Genomic DNA, 16,247 nt, shown 5'->3' with positions numbered 1-16,247 from the left:
ATACCAGAGCGCTGTACACATCATATACCAGAGCGCTGTACACATCATACACCAGAGCGCTGTACACATCATATACCAGAGCGCTGTACACATCATATACCAGAGCGCTGTACACATCATATACCAGAGCGCTGTACACATCATATACCAGAGCGCTGTACACATCATACACCAGAGCGCTGTACACATCATACACCAGAGCGCTGTACACATCATACACCAGAGCGTTGTACACATCATATACCAGAGCGCTGTACACATCATATACCAGAGCGCTGTACACATCACATACCAGAGCGCTGTACACATCACATACCAGAGCGCTGTACACATCACATACCAGAGCGCTGTACACATCATACACCAGAGCGCTGTACACATCATATACCAGAGCGCTGTACACATCATATACCAGAGCGCTGTACACATCATACACCAGAGCGCTGTACACATCATATACCAGAGCGCTGTACACATCATATACCAGAGCGCTGTACACATCATATACCAGAGCGCTGTACACATCATATACCAGAGCGCTGTACACATCATACACCAGAGCGCTGTACACATCATACACCAGAGCGCTGTACACATCATACACCAGAGCGCTGTACACATCATATACCAGAGCGCTGTACACATCATATACCAGAGCGCTGTACACATCATATACCAGAGCGCTGTACACATCATACACCAGAGCGCTGTACACATCATATACCAGAGCGCTGTACACATCATACACCAGAGCGCTGTACACATCATATACCAGAGCGCTGTACACATCATATACCAGAGCGCTGTACACATCATACACCAGAGCGCTGTACACATCATATACCAGAGCGCTGTACACATCATATACCAGAGCGCTGTACACATCATACACCAGAGCGCTGTACACATCATATACCAGAGCGCTGTACACATCATATACCAGAGCGCTGTACACATCATACACCAGAGCGCTGTACACATCATATACCAGAGCGCTGTACACATCATATACCAGAGCGCTGTACACATCATATACCAGAGCGCTGTACACATCATATACCAGAGCGCTGTACACATCATACACCAGAGCGCTGTACACATCATATACCAGAGCGCTGTACACATCATACACCAGAGCGCTGTACACATCATACACCAGAGCGCTGTACACATCATATACCAGAGCGCTGTACACATCATATACCAGAGCGTTGTACACATCATACACCAGAGCGCTGTACACATCATATACCAGAGCGCTGTACACATCATATACCAGAGCGCTGTACACATCATATACCAGAGCGCTGTACACATCATACACCAGAGCGCTGTACACATCATATACCAGAGCGCTGTACACATCATATACCAGAGCGCTGTACACATCATATACCAGAGCGCTGTACACATCATACACCAGAGCGCTGTACACATCATATACCAGAGCGCTGTACACATCATACACCAGAGCGCTGTACACATCATACACCAGAGCGCTGTACACATCATATACCAGAGCGCTGTACACATCATATACCAGAGCGCTGTACACATCATACACCAGAGCGCTGTACACATCATATACCAGAGCGCTGTACACATCATATACCAGAGCGCTGTACACATCATATACCAGAGTGCTGTACACATCATATACCAGAGCGCTGTACACATCATACACCAGAGCGCTGTACACATCATATACCAGAGCGCTGTACACATCATACACCAGAGCGCTGTACACATCATATACCAGAGCGCTGTACACATCATACACCAGAGCGCTGTACACATCATATACCAGAGCGCTGTACACATCATATACCAGAGCGCTGTACACATCATATACCAGAGTGCTGTACACATCATATACCAGAGCGCTGTACACATCATATACCAGAGCGCTGTACACATCATATACCAGAGCGCTGTACACATCATATACCAGAGCGCTGTACACATCATATACCAGAGCGCTGTACACATCATATACCAGAGCGCTGTACACATCATACACCAGAGCGCTGTACACATCATACACCAGAGCGCTGTACACATCATACACCAGAGCGCTGTACACATCATATACCAGAGCGCTGTACACATCATATACCAGAGCGCTGTACTGAACCATCATAACCACCAATGTCACATCCTGGCTCTATGTCTTACAGGTTTTCCGGGACAAAATTTTCATCTATTTACAGAAGAGAAAGAAATCACAGAACAAAGAAAGTGACCTGGTAAATACTCAGAACTGGAGCAGAAAGGAGAAAAATCACCACATCTCATGTAGAGATAATATACTTACATCCTATGCAGAACTCGCAGCCTCGAGCTACAGTGCGGTGGCCTCACCTCTCCTGGTAGTTGTACTGCCCCATGTGGTGGCCTCACCTCTCCTGGTAGTTGTACTGCCCCATGTGATGGCCTCACCTCTCCTGGTAGTTGTACTGCCCCATGTGATGGCCTCACCTCTCCTGGTAGTTGTACTGCCCCATGTGGTGGCCTCACCTCTCCTGGTAGTTGTACTGCCCCATGTGATGGCCTCACCTCTCCTGGTAGTTGTACTGCCCCATGTGGTGGCCTCACCTCTCCTGGTAGTTGTACTGCCCCATGTGGTGGCCTCATCTCTCCTGGTAGTTGTACTGCCCCATGTGGTGGCCTCATCTCTCCTGGTAGTTGTACTGCCCAATGTGGTGGCCTCACCTCTCCTGGTAGTTGTACTGCCCCATGTGGTGGCCTCACCTCTCCTGGTAGTTGTACTGCCCCATGTGGTAGCCTCATCTCTCCTGGTAGTTGTACTGCCCCATGTGATGGCCTCACCTCTCCTGGTAGTCGTACTGCCCCATGTGGTGGCCTCACCTCTCCTGGTAGTTGTACTGCCCCATGTGGTAGCCTCATCTCTCCTGGTAGTTGTACTGCCCCATGTGATGGCCTCACCTCTCCTGGTAGTCGTACTGCCCCATGTGGTGGCCTCATCTCTCCTGGTAGTTGTACTGCCCCATGCGGTGGCCTCACCTCTCCTGGTAGTTGTACTGCCCCATGTGGTGGCCTCATCTCTCCTGGTAGTTGTACTGCCCCATGTGGTGGCCTCATCTCTCCTGGTAGTTGTACTGCCCCATGTGGTGGCCACATCTCTCCTGGTAGTTGTACTGCCCCATGCGGTGGCCTCATCTCTCCTGGTAGTTGTACTGCCCCATGTGGTGGCCTCACCTCTCCTGGTAGTTGTACTGCCCCATGTGGTGGCCTCATCTCTCCTGGTAGTTGTACTGCCCCATGTGGTGGCCTCATCTCTCCTGGTAGTTGTACTGCCCCATGTGGTGGCCTCATCTCTCCTGGTAGTTGTACTGCCCCATGTGATGGCTTCACCTCTCCTGGTAGTTGTACTGCCCCATGCGGTGGCCTCACCTCTCCTGGTAGTTGTACTGCCCCATGTGATGGCCTCACCTCTCCTGGTAGTTGTACTGCCCCATGCGGTGGCCTCACCTCTCCTGGTAGTCGTACTGCCCCATGTGGTGGCCTCACCTCTCCTGGTAGTTGTACTGCCCCATGTGATGGCCTCACCTCTCCTGGTAGTTGTACTGCCCCATGTGATGGCCTCACCTCTCCTGGTAGTTGTACTGCCCCATATGGTGGCCTCACCTCTCCTGGTAGTTGTACTGCCCCATGTGGTGGCTTCACCTCTCCTGGTAGTTGTACTGCCCCATGTGGTGGCCTCATCTCTCCTGGTAGTCGTACTGCCCCATGCGGTGGCCTCACCTCTCCTAGTAGTTGTACTGCCCCATGTGGTGGCCTCACCTCTCCTGGTAGTTGTACTGCCCCATGTGGTGGCCTCATCTCTCCTGGTAGTCGTACTGCCCCATGTGGTGGCCTCATCTCTCCTGGTAGTTGTACTGCCCCATGTGGTGGCCTCATCTCTCCTGGTAGTCGTACTGCCCCATGCGGTGGCCTCACCTCTCCTGGTAGTTGTACTGCCCCATGTGGTGGCCTCACCTCTCCTGGTAGTTGTACTGCCCCATGTGGTGGCCTCATCTCTCCTGGTAGTTGTACTGCCCCATGCGGTGGCCTCACCTCTCCTGGTAGTTGTACTGCCCCATGCGGTGGCCTCACCTCTCCTGGTAGTCGTACTGCCCCATGCGGTGGCCTCACCTCTCCTGGTAGTTGTACTGCCCCATGCGGTGGCCTCACCTCTCCTGGTAGTTGTACTGCCCCATGTGGTGGCCTCACCTCTCCTGGTAGTTGTACTGCCCCATGTGGTGGCCTCATCTCTCCTGGTAGTTGTACTGCCCCATGTGGTGGCCTCATCTCTCCTGGTAGTTGTACTGCCCCATGTGGTGGCCTCATCTCTCCTGGTAGTTGTACTGCCCCATGTGATGGCTTCACCTCTCCTGGTAGTTGTACTGCCCCATGCGGTGGCCTCACCTCTCCTGGTAGTTGTACTGCCCCATGTGATGGCCTCACCTCTCCTGGTAGTTGTACTGCCCCATGCGGTGGCCTCAACTCTCCTGATAGTCGTACTGCCCCATGTGGTGGCCTCACCTCTCCTGGTAGTTGTACTGCCCCATGTGATGGCCTCACCTCTCCTGGTAGTTGTACTGCCCCATGTGATGGCCTCACCTCTCCTGGTAGTTGTACTGCCCCATGTGGTGGCCTCACCTCTCCTGGTAGTTGTACTGCCCCATGTGGTGGCTTCACCTCTCCTGGTAGTTGTACTGCCCCATGTGGTGGCCTCATCTCTCCTGGTAGTTGTACTGCCCCATGTGGTGGCCTCATCTCTCCTGGTAGTCGTACTGCCCCATGCGGTGGCCTCACCTCTCCTGGTAGTTGTACTGCCCCATGCGGTGGCCTCACCTCTCCTGGTAGTTGTACTGCCCCATGTGGTGGCCTCACCTCTCCTGGTAGTTGTACTGCCCCATGTGGTGGCTTCATCTCTCCTGGTAGTCGTACTGCCCCATGTGGTGGCCTCACCTCTCCTGGTAGTTGTACTGCCCCATGTGGTGGCTTCACCTCTCCTGGTAGTTGTACTGCCCCATGTGGTGGCCTAATCTCTCCTGGTAGTCGTACTGCCCCAAGCGGTGGCCTCACCTCTCCTGGTAGTTGTATTGCCCCATGTGGTGGCCTCACCTCTCCTGGTAGTCGTCATGCCCCATGTGGTGGCCTCATCTCTCCTGGTAGTTGTACTGCCCCATGTGGTGGCCTCATCTCTCCTGGTAGTTGTACTGCCCCATGTGGTGGCCTCACCTCTCCTTGTAGTCGTACTGCCCCATGTTATGGCCTCATCTCTCCTGGTAGTTGTACTGCCCCATGTGATAACCTCACCTCTCCTGGTAGTTGTACTGCCCCATGTGGTGGCCTCACCTCTCCTTGTAGTCGTACTGCCCCATGTGGTGGCCTCATCGCTCCTGGTAGTCGTACTGCCCCATGTGGTGGCCTCACCTCTCCTGGTAGTTGTACTGCCCCATGTGGTGGCCTCATCTCTCCTGGTAGTTGTACTGCCCCATGTGGTGGCCTCATCTCTCCTGGTAGTTGTACTGCCCAATGTGGTGGCCTCACCTCTCCTGGTAGTTGTACTGCCCCATGTGGTGGCCTCACCTCTCCTGGTAGTTGTACTGCCCCATGTGGTGGCCTCATCTCTCCTGGTAGTTGTACTGCCCCATGTGGTGGCCTCATCTCTCCTGGTAGTCGTACTGCCCCATGTGGTGGCCTCACCTCTCCTGGTAGTCGTACTGCCCCATGTGGTGGCTTCATCTCTCCTGGTAGTCGTACTGCCCCATGTGGTGGCCTCATCTCTCCTGGTAGTTGTACTGCCCCATGTGGTGGCCTCACCTCTCCTGGTAGTTGTACTGCCCCATGTGGTGGCCTCATCTTTCCTGGTAGTTGTACTGCCCCATGTGGTGGCTTCACCTCTCCTGGTAGTTGTACTGCCCCATGCGGTAGCCTCACCTCTCCTGGTAGTTGTACTGCCCCATGTGGTGGCCTCATCTCTCCTGGTAGTCGTACTGCCCCATATGGTGGCCTCACCTCTCCTGGTAGTTGTACTGCCCCATGTGGTGGCTTCATCTCTCCTGGTAGTTGTACTGCCCCATGTGGTGGCCTCATCTCTCCTGGTAGTTGTACTGCCCCATGTGATGGCCTCACCTCTCCTGGTAGTTGTACTGCCCAATGTGGTGGCCTCACCTCTCCTGGTAGTTGTACTGCCCCATGTGGTGGCCTCACCTCTCCTGGTAGTTGTACTGCCCCATGTGGTGGCCTCATCTCTCCTGGTAGTTGTACTGCCCCATGTGGTGGCCTCATCTCTCCTGGTAGTTGTACTGCCCCATGTGGTGGCCTCACCTCTCCTGGTAGTCGTACTGCCCCATGTGGTGGCCTCATCTCTCCTGGTAGTTGTACTGCCCCATGTGGTGGCCTCATCTCTCCTGGTAGTTGTACTGCCCCATGTGGTGGCCTCACCTCTCCTGGTAGTTGTACTGCCCCATGTGGTGGCCTCATCTCTCCTGGTAGTTGTACTGCCCCATGTGGTGGCCTCATCTCTCCTGGTAGTTGTACTGCCTCATGTGGTGGCCTCACCTCTCCTGGTAGTTGTACTGCCCCATGTGGTGGCCTCACCTCTCCTGGTAGTTGTACTGCCCCATGTGATGGCCTCACCTCTCCTGGTAGTTGTACTGCCCCATGTGGTGGCCTCACCTCTCCTGGTAGTCGTACTGCCCCATGTGGTGGCTTCACCTCTCCTGGTAGTTGTACTGCCCCATGTGGTGGCCTCACCTCTCCTGGGAGTTGTACTGCCCCATGTGGTGGCCTCACCTCTCCTGGTAGTCGTACTGCCCCATGTGGTGGCTTCACCTCTCCTGGTAGTTGTACTGCCCCAGGTGGTGGCCTCATCTCTCCTGGTAGTTGTACTGCCCCATGTGGTGGCCTCACCTCTCCTGGTAGTCGTACTGCCCCATGTGGTGGCCTCATCTCTCCTGGTAGTTGTACTGCCCCATGTGGTGGCCTCATCTCTCCTGGTAGTTGTACTGCCCCATGTGGTGGCCTCACCTCTCCTGGTAGTTGTACTGCCCCATGTGGTGGCCTCATCTCTCCTGGTAGTTGTACTGCCCCATGTGGTGGCCTCATCTCTCCTGGTAGTTGTACTGCCTCATGTGGTGGCCTCACCTCTCCTGGTAGTTGTACTGCCCCATGTGGTGGCCTCACCTCTCCTGGTAGTTGTACTGCCCCATGTGATGGCCTCACCTCTCCTGGTAGTTGTACTGCCCCATGTGGTGGCCTCACCTCTCCTGGTAGTCGTACTGCCCCATGTGGTGGCTTCACCTCTCCTGGTAGTTGTACTGCCCCATGTGGTGGCCTCACCTCTCCTGGGAGTTGTACTGCCCCATGTGGTGGCCTCACCTCTCCTGGTAGTCGTACTGCCCCATGTGGTGGCTTCACCTCTCCTGGTAGTTGTACTGCCCCAGGTGGTGGCCTCATCTCTCCTGGTAGTTGTACTGCCCCATGTGGTGGCCTCACCTCTCCTGGTAGTTGTACTGCCCCATGCGGTGGCCTCACCTCTCCTGGTAGTTGTACTGCCCCATGTGGTGGCCTCATCTTTCCTGCAGACCTCCTACCCCTGGGTGGTTGTATCTTCTGATAACATCTACTGTTACTGCCCTGTGTCCGTCTAGTCACCTGCCCCCGCCCCGGGATGACAGCATGACCCATCAGACATAAAGACCCTTCCGCTTCTCACAATATTTCTGCCTCCAGTCACTGAATAGAGGCGGCACGGTCTCTTCCTGCCCCAGTGAGGGGCAAGTAGGTTTCCTGGTGAATACAAGGAGGGATCCTATAAAGATGATTTTGTGCTTTTCAGAATGATAAATCTGCTGATGCTACTACCCCACCTCTCACATGTGCCCCCGTCATGTGCCCCGACAACCTCCACCACTGACAACCCTCCTGGCAGGACCACATCTTCCCGGCTCACATCTCTCATCTCTTTGTCTTTCAGGGGAGCCCAGATGTCCTGTCCAGCCCGGCACTGGGCCCCATTCCTACCCCCAGGTAGTTATATACAAAGTGCGGGGTAACTAGACTGAGAGACCAAGGGAAGAGAAATGGAAAGAGATCTCTCCAGACTCCTCTGTCCTCCTCCTCCTCCAGACTCCTCTGTCCTCCTCCTCCTCCAGACTCCTCTGTCCTCCTCCTACTCCAGACTCCTCTGTCCTCCTCCTCCTCCAGACTCCTCTGTCCTCCTCCAGACTCCTCTGTCCTCCTCCAGACTCCTCTGTCCTCCTCCTCCTCCAGACTCCTCTGTCCTCCTCCTCCTCCTCCAGACTCCTCTGTCCTCCTCCTCCAGAATCCTCTGTCCTCCTCCTCCAGACTCCTCTGTCCTTCTTCTCCTCCAGACTCATCTGCCCTCCTCCTCCCCCAGACTCCTCTGTCCTCCTCCTCCAGAAGCCTCTGTCCTCCTCCTCCAGACTCCTCTGTCCTCCTCCTCCAGAATCCTCTGTCCTCCTCCTCCAGACTCCTCTGTCCTCCTCCTCCAGAATCCTCTGTCCTCCTCCTCCAGACTCCTCTGTCCTTCTTCTCCTCCAGACTCATCTGCCCTCTCTGCCTGCAGACTCCTCTGTCCTCCTCCTCCTCCAGACTCCTCTGTCCTCCTCCTGTCCCAGACTCCTCTGTCCTCCTCCTCCCCCAGGCCCCTCTGTCCTCCTCCTCCAGACTCCTCTGTCCTCCTCCAGACTCCTCTGTCCTCCTCCTCCCCCAGACTCCTCTGTCCTTCTCCTCCCCCAGACTCCTCTGTCCTTCTCCTCCCCCAGACTCCTCTGTCCTCCTCCTCCCCCAGACTCCTCTGTCCTCCTCCTCCCTCAGACTCCTCTGTCCTCCTCCTCCCCCAGACTCCTCTGTCCTCCAGAATCCTCAGTCCCCCACCTCCTCCAGACTCCTTTGTCCTCATTTTCCTCCAGACTCCTCTGCCCTCCACCTGCAGACTCCTCAGCCCTCCTCCTGCAGACTCCTCAGCCCTCCTCTCCTCCAGACTCCTCTGCCCTCCTCTCCTCTAGAATCCTCTGCCCTCCTCCTCCTCCTCCAGACTCCTCTGTCCTCCTCCAGACTCCTCTGTCCTCCTCCTCCTCCAGACTCCTCTGTCCTCCTCCTCCTCCAGACTCCTCTGTCCTCCTCCTCCTCCAGACTCCTCTGTCCTCCTCCAGACTCCTCTGTCCTCCTCCAGACTCCTCTGTCCTCCTCCTCCAGACTCCTCTGTCCTCCTCCAGACTCCTCTGTCCTCCTCCTCCTCCAGACTCCTCTGTCCTCCTCCTCCTCCAGACTCCTCTGTCCTCCTCCTCCCCCAGACTCCTCTGTCCTCCTCCTCCCCCAGACTCCTCTCTCCTCCAGAATCCTCAGTCCTCCACCTCCTCCAGACTCCTTTGTCCTCCTCCTCCAGACTCCTCTGTTCTCCTCCTCCTCCAGACTCCTCTGTCCTCCTACAGACTCCTCTGTCCTCCTCTCCTCCAGACTCCTCCAGACTCCTCTGTCCTCCTCCTCCCCCAGACTCCTCTGTCCTCCAGAATCCTCAGTCCTCCACCTCCTCCAGACTCCTTTGTCCTCCTCCTCCTCCAGACTCCTTTGTCCTCCTCCTCCTCCAGACTCCTCTGTCCTCCTCCAGACTCCTCTGTCCTCCTCTCCTCCAGACTCCTCTGTCCTCCTCCTCCCCCAGACTCCTCTCTCCTCCAGAATCCTCAGTCCTCAACCTCCTCCAGACTCCTCTGTCCTCCTCCTCCTCCAGACTCCTCTGTCCTCCTCCTCCTCCAGACTCCTCTGTCCTCCTCCTCCTCCAGACTCCTTTGTCCTCCTCCTCCTCCAGACTCCTCTGTCCTCCTCCTCCCCCAGACTCCTCTGTCCTCCTCCCCCAGACTCCTCTCTCCTCCAGAATCCTCAGTCCTCCACCTCCTTTAGACTCCTCTGTCCTCCTCCTCCTCCTCCAGTATCCTCTGTCCTCCTCCTCCTCCAGACTCCTCTGTCCTCCTCTCCTCCAGACTCCTCTGTCCTACTCCTCCCCCAGACTCCTCTGTCCTCCTCCTCCCCCAGACTCCTCTCTCCTCCAGAATCCTCAGTCCTCCACCTCCTCCAGACTCCTTTGTCCTCCTCCTCCTCCAGACTCCTCTGTCCTCCTCCAGACTCCTCTGTCCTCCTCCTCCTCCAGACTCCTCTGTCCTCCTCCTCCTCCTCCAGACTCTTCTGTCCTCCTCCCCCAGACTCTTCTGTCCTCCTCCTCCTCCTCCTCCCCCAGACTCTTCTGTCCTCCTCCTCCTCCTCCTCCCTCAGACTCTTCTGTCCTCCTCCTCCTCCTCCTCCCCCAGACTCTTCTGTCCTCCTCCTCCTCCTCCTCCCCCAGACTCTTCTGTCCTCCTCCTCCTCCTCCCCCAGACTCTTCTGTCCTCCTCCTCCCCCAGACTCTTCTGTCCTCCTCCTCCTCCTCCCCCAGACTCTTCTGTCCTCCTCCTCCTCCTCCCCCAGACTCTTCTGTCCTCCTCCTCCTCCTCCCCCAGACTCTTCTGTCCTCCTCCTCCTCCTCCCCCAGACTCTTCTGTCCTCCTCCTCCCCCAGACTCTTCTGTCCTCCTCCTCCCCCAGACTCTTCTGTCCTCCTCCTCCTCCTCCCCCAGACTCTTCTGTCCTCCTCCTCCTCCTCCCCCAGACTCTTCTGTCCTCCTCCTCCTCCTCCCCCAGACTCTTCTGTCCTCCTCCTCCTCCTCCCCCAGACTCTTCTGTCCTCCTCCTCCTCCTCCCCCAGACTCTTCTGTCCTCCTCCTCCTCCTCCCCCAGACTCTTCTGTCCTCCTCCTCCTCCTCCCCCAGACTCTTCTGTCCTCCTCCTCCTCCTCCCCCAGACTCTTCTGTCCTCCTCCTCCTCCTCCCCCAGACTCTTCTGTCCTCCTCCTCCTCCTCCCCCAGACTCTTCTGTCCTCCTCCTCCTCCTCCCCCAGACTCTTCTGTCCTCCTCCTCCTCCTCCCCCAGACTCTTCTGTCCTCCTCCTCCTCCTCCCCCAGACTCTTCTGTCCTCCTCCTCCTCCTCCCCCAGACTCTTCTGTCCTCCTCCTCCTCCTCCCCCAGACTCTTCTGTCCTCCTCCTCCTCCTCCCCCAGACTCCTCTGTCCTCCTCCAGACTCCTCTGTCCTCCTCCAGACTCCTCTGTCCTCCTCCTCCTCCAGACTCTTCTGTCCTCCTCCTCCACCAGACTCTTCTGTCCTCCTCCTCCACCAGACTCTTCTGTCCTCCTCCTCCACCAGACTCTTCTGTCATCCTCCTCCACCAGACTCTTCTGTCCTCCTCCTCCACCAGACTCTTCTGTCCTCCTCCTCCACCAGACTCTTCTGTCCTCCTCCTCCTCCACCAGACTCTTCTGTCCTCCTCCTCCACCAGACTCTTCTGTCCTCCTCCTCCACCAGACTCTTCTGTCCTCCTCCTCCACCAGACTCTTCTGTCCTCCTCCTCCTCCAGACTCTTCTGTCCTCCTCCTCCTCCACCAGACTCTTCTGTCCTCCTCCCCCAGACTCTTCTGTCCTCCTCCTCCTCCTCCTCCCCCAGACTCTTCTGTCCTCCTCCTCCTCCTCCTCCCTCAGACTCTTCTGTCCTCCTCCTCCTCCTCCTCCCCCAGACTCTTCTGTCCTCCTCCTCCTCCTCCTCCCCCAGACTCTTCTGTCCTCCTCCTCCTCCTCCTCCCCCAGACTCTTCTGTCCTCCTCCTCCTCCTCCCCCAGACTCTTCTGTCCTCCTCCTCCCCCAGACTCTTCTGTCCTCCTCCTCCTCCTCCCCCAGACTCTTCTGTCCTCCTCCTCCTCCTCCCCCAGACTTTTCTGTCCTCCTCCTCCTCCTCCCCCAGACTCTTCTGTCCTCCTCCTCCCCCAGACTCTTCTGTCCTCCTCCTCCTCCTCCCCCAGACTCTTCTGTCCTCCTCCTCCTCCTCCCCCAGACTCTTCTGTCCTCCTCCTCCTCCTCCCCCAGACTCTTCTGTCCTCCTCCTCCTCCTCCCCCAGACTCTTCTGTCCTCCTCCTCCTCCTCCCCCAGACTCTTCTGTCCTCCTCCTCCTCCTCCCCCAGACTCTTCTGTCCTCCTCCTCCTCCTCCCCCAGACTCTTCTGTCCTCCTCCTCCTCCTCCCCCAGACTCTTCTGTCCTCCTCCTCCTCCTCCCCCAGACTCTTCTGTCCTCCTCCTCCTCCTCCCCCAGACTCTTCTGTCCTCCTCCTCCTCCTCCTCCAGACTCTTCTGTCCTCCTCCTCCTCCTCCCCCAGACTCTTCTGTCCTCCTCCTCCTCCTCCCCCAGACTCTTCTGTCCTCCTCCTCCTCCTCCCCCAGACTCTTCTGTCCTCCTCCTCCTCCTCCCCTCGACTCTTCTGTCCTCCTCCTCCTCCTCCCCCAGACTCTTCTGTCCTCCTCCTCCCCCAGACTCCTCTGTCCTCCTCCAGACTCCTCTGTCCTCCTCCAGACTCCTCTGTCCTCCTCCTCCTCCAGACTCTTCTGTCCTCCTCCTCCACCAGACTCTTCTGTCCTCCTCCTCCACCAGACTCTTCTGTCCTCCTCCTCCACCAGACTCTTCTGTCATCCTCCTCCACCAGACTCTTCTGTCATCCTCCTCCACCAGACTCTTCTGTCCTCCTCCTCCACCAGACTCTTCTGTCCTCCTCCTCCTCCACCAGACTCTTCTGTCCTCCTCCTCCACCAGACTCTTCTGTCCTCCTCCTCCACCAGACTCTTCTGTCCTCCTCCTCCACCAGACTCTTCTGTCCTCCTCCTCCTCCAGACTCTTCTGTCCTCCTCCTCCTCCAGACTCTTCTGTCCTCCTCCTCCTCCACCAGACTCTTCTGTCCTCCTCCTCCTCCAGACCCTCTGTCCTCCTCCTCCACCAGACTCTTCTGTCCTCCTCCTCCACCAGACTCTTCTGTCCTCCTCCTCCACCAGACTCTTCTGTCCTCCTCCTCCTCCAGACTCTTCTGTCCTCCTCCTCCAGACTCTTCTGTCCTCCTCCTCCTCCAGACCCTCTGTCCTCCTCCTCCACCAGACTCTTCTGTCCTCCTCTCCTCCAGACTCCTCTGTCCTCCTCTCCTCCAGACTCCTGTGTATCTCAGGGACCCCTCCGGGAAAGAGGAGCTTGTCAGCTTGTGGTCTGGAACCATTGCATTCTCTTTCATGAGTGATGAAGTGGACATGGAGTCCCTCATACACAATAATGGGGGCAGTAGTTATACAATGATACCCCTGAGCTCCTTCTGTCAGTCCTTTAGGCACCTCAGGTCCATGGGCAGGAGACACCTCCATAATTTACCTGCTCCCATAAGTTCTCCATCCACAATGGGCGGAATGTGATGTGATATCTCTCTTCTCCACAGGATCCCTGGCACTCAGTACGGAGCGCCCCCTACTGCCCTCAGTGCTCACCGCACGTGTTACCTCGTCACCAGGCTCTAGGATCCATCAGAGAATTCGCTTGCTGACAGCTCCAACATCTGCACATGGACCCTCCACAAGCCACGAGACCACCACACTGCCAGACCTCATACTGGAATAAAGCCTGGGGCAGTGTATCTAATCCTCTCCTGTGTGATACTGTCTGCTGAGCTGTGTATCTAATCCTATCCTGTGTGATACTGTCTGCTGAGCTGTGTATCTAATCCTGTCCTGTGTGATACTGTCTGCTGAGCTGTGTATCTAATCCCATCCTGTGTGATACTGTCTGCTGAGCTGTGTATCTAATCCTATCCTGTGTGATACTGACTGCTGAGCTGTGTATCTAATCCTATCCTGTGTGATACTGTCTGCTGAGCTGTGTATCTAATCCTCTCCTGTGTGATACTGTCTGCTGAGCTGTGTATCTAATCCTCTCCTGTGTGATACTGTCTGCTGAGCTGTGTATCTAATCCTCTCCTGTGTGATACTGTCTGCTGAGCTGTGTATCTAATCCTCTCCTGTGTGATACTGTCTGCTGAGCTGTGTATCTAATACTCTCTTGTGTGATACTGTCTGCTGAGCTGTGTATCTAATCCTATCCTGTGTGATACTGTCTGCTGAGCTGTGTATCTAATCCTGTCCTGTGTGATACTGTCTGCTGAGCTGTGTATCTAATCCTTTCCTGTGTGATACTGACTGCTGAGCTGTGTATCCAATCCTATCCTGTGTGATACTGTCTGCTGAGCTGTGTATCCAATCCTCTCCTGTGTGATACAGTCTGCTGAGCTGTGTATCTAATCCTCTCCTGTGTGATACTGCCTGCTGAGCTGTGTATCTAATCCTCTCCTGTGTGATACTGCCTGCTGAGCTGTGTATCTAATCCTCTCCTGTGTGATACTGCCTGCTGAGCTGTGTATCTAATCCTCTCCTGTGATACTGCCTGCTGAGCTGTGTATCTAATCCTCTCCTGTGTGATACTGCCTGCTGAGCTGTGTATCTAATCCTCTCCTGTGTGATACTGCCTGCTGAGCTGTGTATCTAATCCTCTCCTGTGTGATACTGCCTGCTGAACTGTGTATCTAATCCTGCCATGTGTGATACTGTCTGCTGAGCTGTGTATCTAATCCTATCCTGTGTGGTACTGACTGCTGAGCTGTGTATCTAATCCTATCCTGTGTGATACTGTCTGCTGAGCTGTGTATCTAATCCTGTCCTGTGTGATACTGTCTGCTGAGCTGTGTATCTAATCCTATCCTGTGTGGTACAGTCTGCTGAGCTGTGTATCTAATCCTATCCTGTGTGATACAGTCTGCTGAGCTGTGTATCTAATCCCATCCTGTGTGATACTGACGGCTGAGCTGTGTATCTAATCCTATCCTGTGTGATACTGACTGCTGACCTGTGTATCTAATCCTATCCTGTGTGGTACAGTCTGTTGAGCTGTGTATCTAATCCTATCCTGTGTGATACTGACTGAACCCGCTGGTGAACTCCTGGGACCTGAGCGGGGAAGAGACACATGCAGGATATCAGGCACACGATCTTAGTGACTCCCCGCACAGCGCATTATACACGGACAATGCACTTACATGCACCAGGAAGAAGAAGGTGAACTCCGGGGACCTGAGCGGGGAAGTGACACATGCAGGATATCGGGCGCAGGATCTTAGTGACTCCCCGCACAGCGCATTATACACGGACAATGCACTTACATGCACCAGGAAGAAGAAGGTGAACTCTGGGGACCTGAGCGGGGAAGTGACACATGCAGGATATCAGGCACACGATCTTAGTGACTCCCTGCACAGCGCATTATACACGGACAATGCACTTACATGCACCAGGAAGAAGAAGGTGAACTCCGGGGACCTGAGCGGGGAAGTGACACATGCAGGATATCGGGCGCAGGATCTTAGTGACTCCCCGCACAGCACATTATACACGGACAATCCACTTACATACACCAGGAAGAAGATGGTGAACTCCGGGGACCTGAGCGGGGAAGCGACACATGCAGGATATCGGGGGCAGGATCTTAGTGACTCCCCACACAGCGCATTATACACGGACAATGCACTTACATGCACCAGGAAGAAGAAGGTGAACTCTGGGGACCTGAGCGGGGAAGTGACACATGCAGGATATCGGGGGCAGGATCTTAGTGACTCCCCGCACAGCACATTATACACGGACAATGTACTTACATGCACCAGGAAGAAGAAGGTGAACTCCAGGGACCTGAGCGGGGAAGCGACACATGCAGGATATCGGACGCACGATCTTAGTGACTCCCCGCACAGCGCATTATACACGGACAATGCACTTACATGCACCAGGAGGAAGAAGGTGAACTCCGGGGACCTGAGCGGGGAAGCGACACATGCAGGATATCAGGCGCACGATCTTAGTGACTCCCCGCACAGCGCATTATACACGGACAATGCACTTACATGCACCAGGAAGAAGAAGGTGAACTCCAGGGACCTGAGCGGGGAAGCGACACATGCAGGATATCGGGCGCAGGATCTTAGTGACTCCCCGCACAGCGCATTATACACAGACAATGCACTTACATGCACCAGGAAGAAGAAGGTGAACTCCGGGGACCTGAGCGGGGAAGCGACACATGCAGGATATCGGGTGCAGGATCTTAGTGACTCCCCGCACAGCACATTATACACGGACAATGCACTTACATGCACCAGGAAGAAGAAGGTGAACTCCTGGGACCTGATCGGGGAAGGGACACATGCAGGATATCAGGTGCAGGATCTTAGTGACTCCCCGCACACCGCATTATACACGGACAATGCAATTACATGC

At 55.5% G+C, this 16,247-nt stretch overlaps 1 protein-coding gene across 2 annotated transcripts in view; it reads left to right on the top strand.

Moving 5' to 3' along the window:
- Nucleotides 1-13,566, top strand: part of LOC140133881 (acid-sensing ion channel 1C-like) — a 129,966-nt gene extending 116,400 nt beyond the window's left edge. Inside the window, exons 9-11 of one of the 2 annotated variants that reach the window (XM_072154548.1) lie at nucleotides 2,178-2,246; nucleotides 7,991-8,043; nucleotides 13,367-13,566. In XM_072154548.1, coding sequence (XP_072010649.1) covers nucleotides 2,178-2,246; nucleotides 7,991-8,043; nucleotides 13,367-13,445 — 201 coding nt within the window. In that variant the 3' untranslated portion in view covers nucleotides 13,446-13,566. The remainder of the gene's footprint in view (nucleotides 1-2,177; nucleotides 2,247-7,990; nucleotides 8,044-13,366) is intronic. The other variant, XM_072154549.1, reaches the window with a different exon arrangement.
- The last annotated feature ends 2,681 nt before the right edge of the window (nucleotides 13,567-16,247 follow it).

The sequence above is a fragment of the Engystomops pustulosus genome, chromosome 5 (assembly GCF_040894005.1).
Source record: "Engystomops pustulosus chromosome 5, aEngPut4.maternal, whole genome shotgun sequence".
NCBI classification, from domain to species: domain Eukaryota; kingdom Metazoa; phylum Chordata; class Amphibia; order Anura; family Leptodactylidae; genus Engystomops; species Engystomops pustulosus.
Note: the sequence above shows the minus strand (reverse complement) of the source record. Positions and strands in the feature narration are given on the sequence as shown.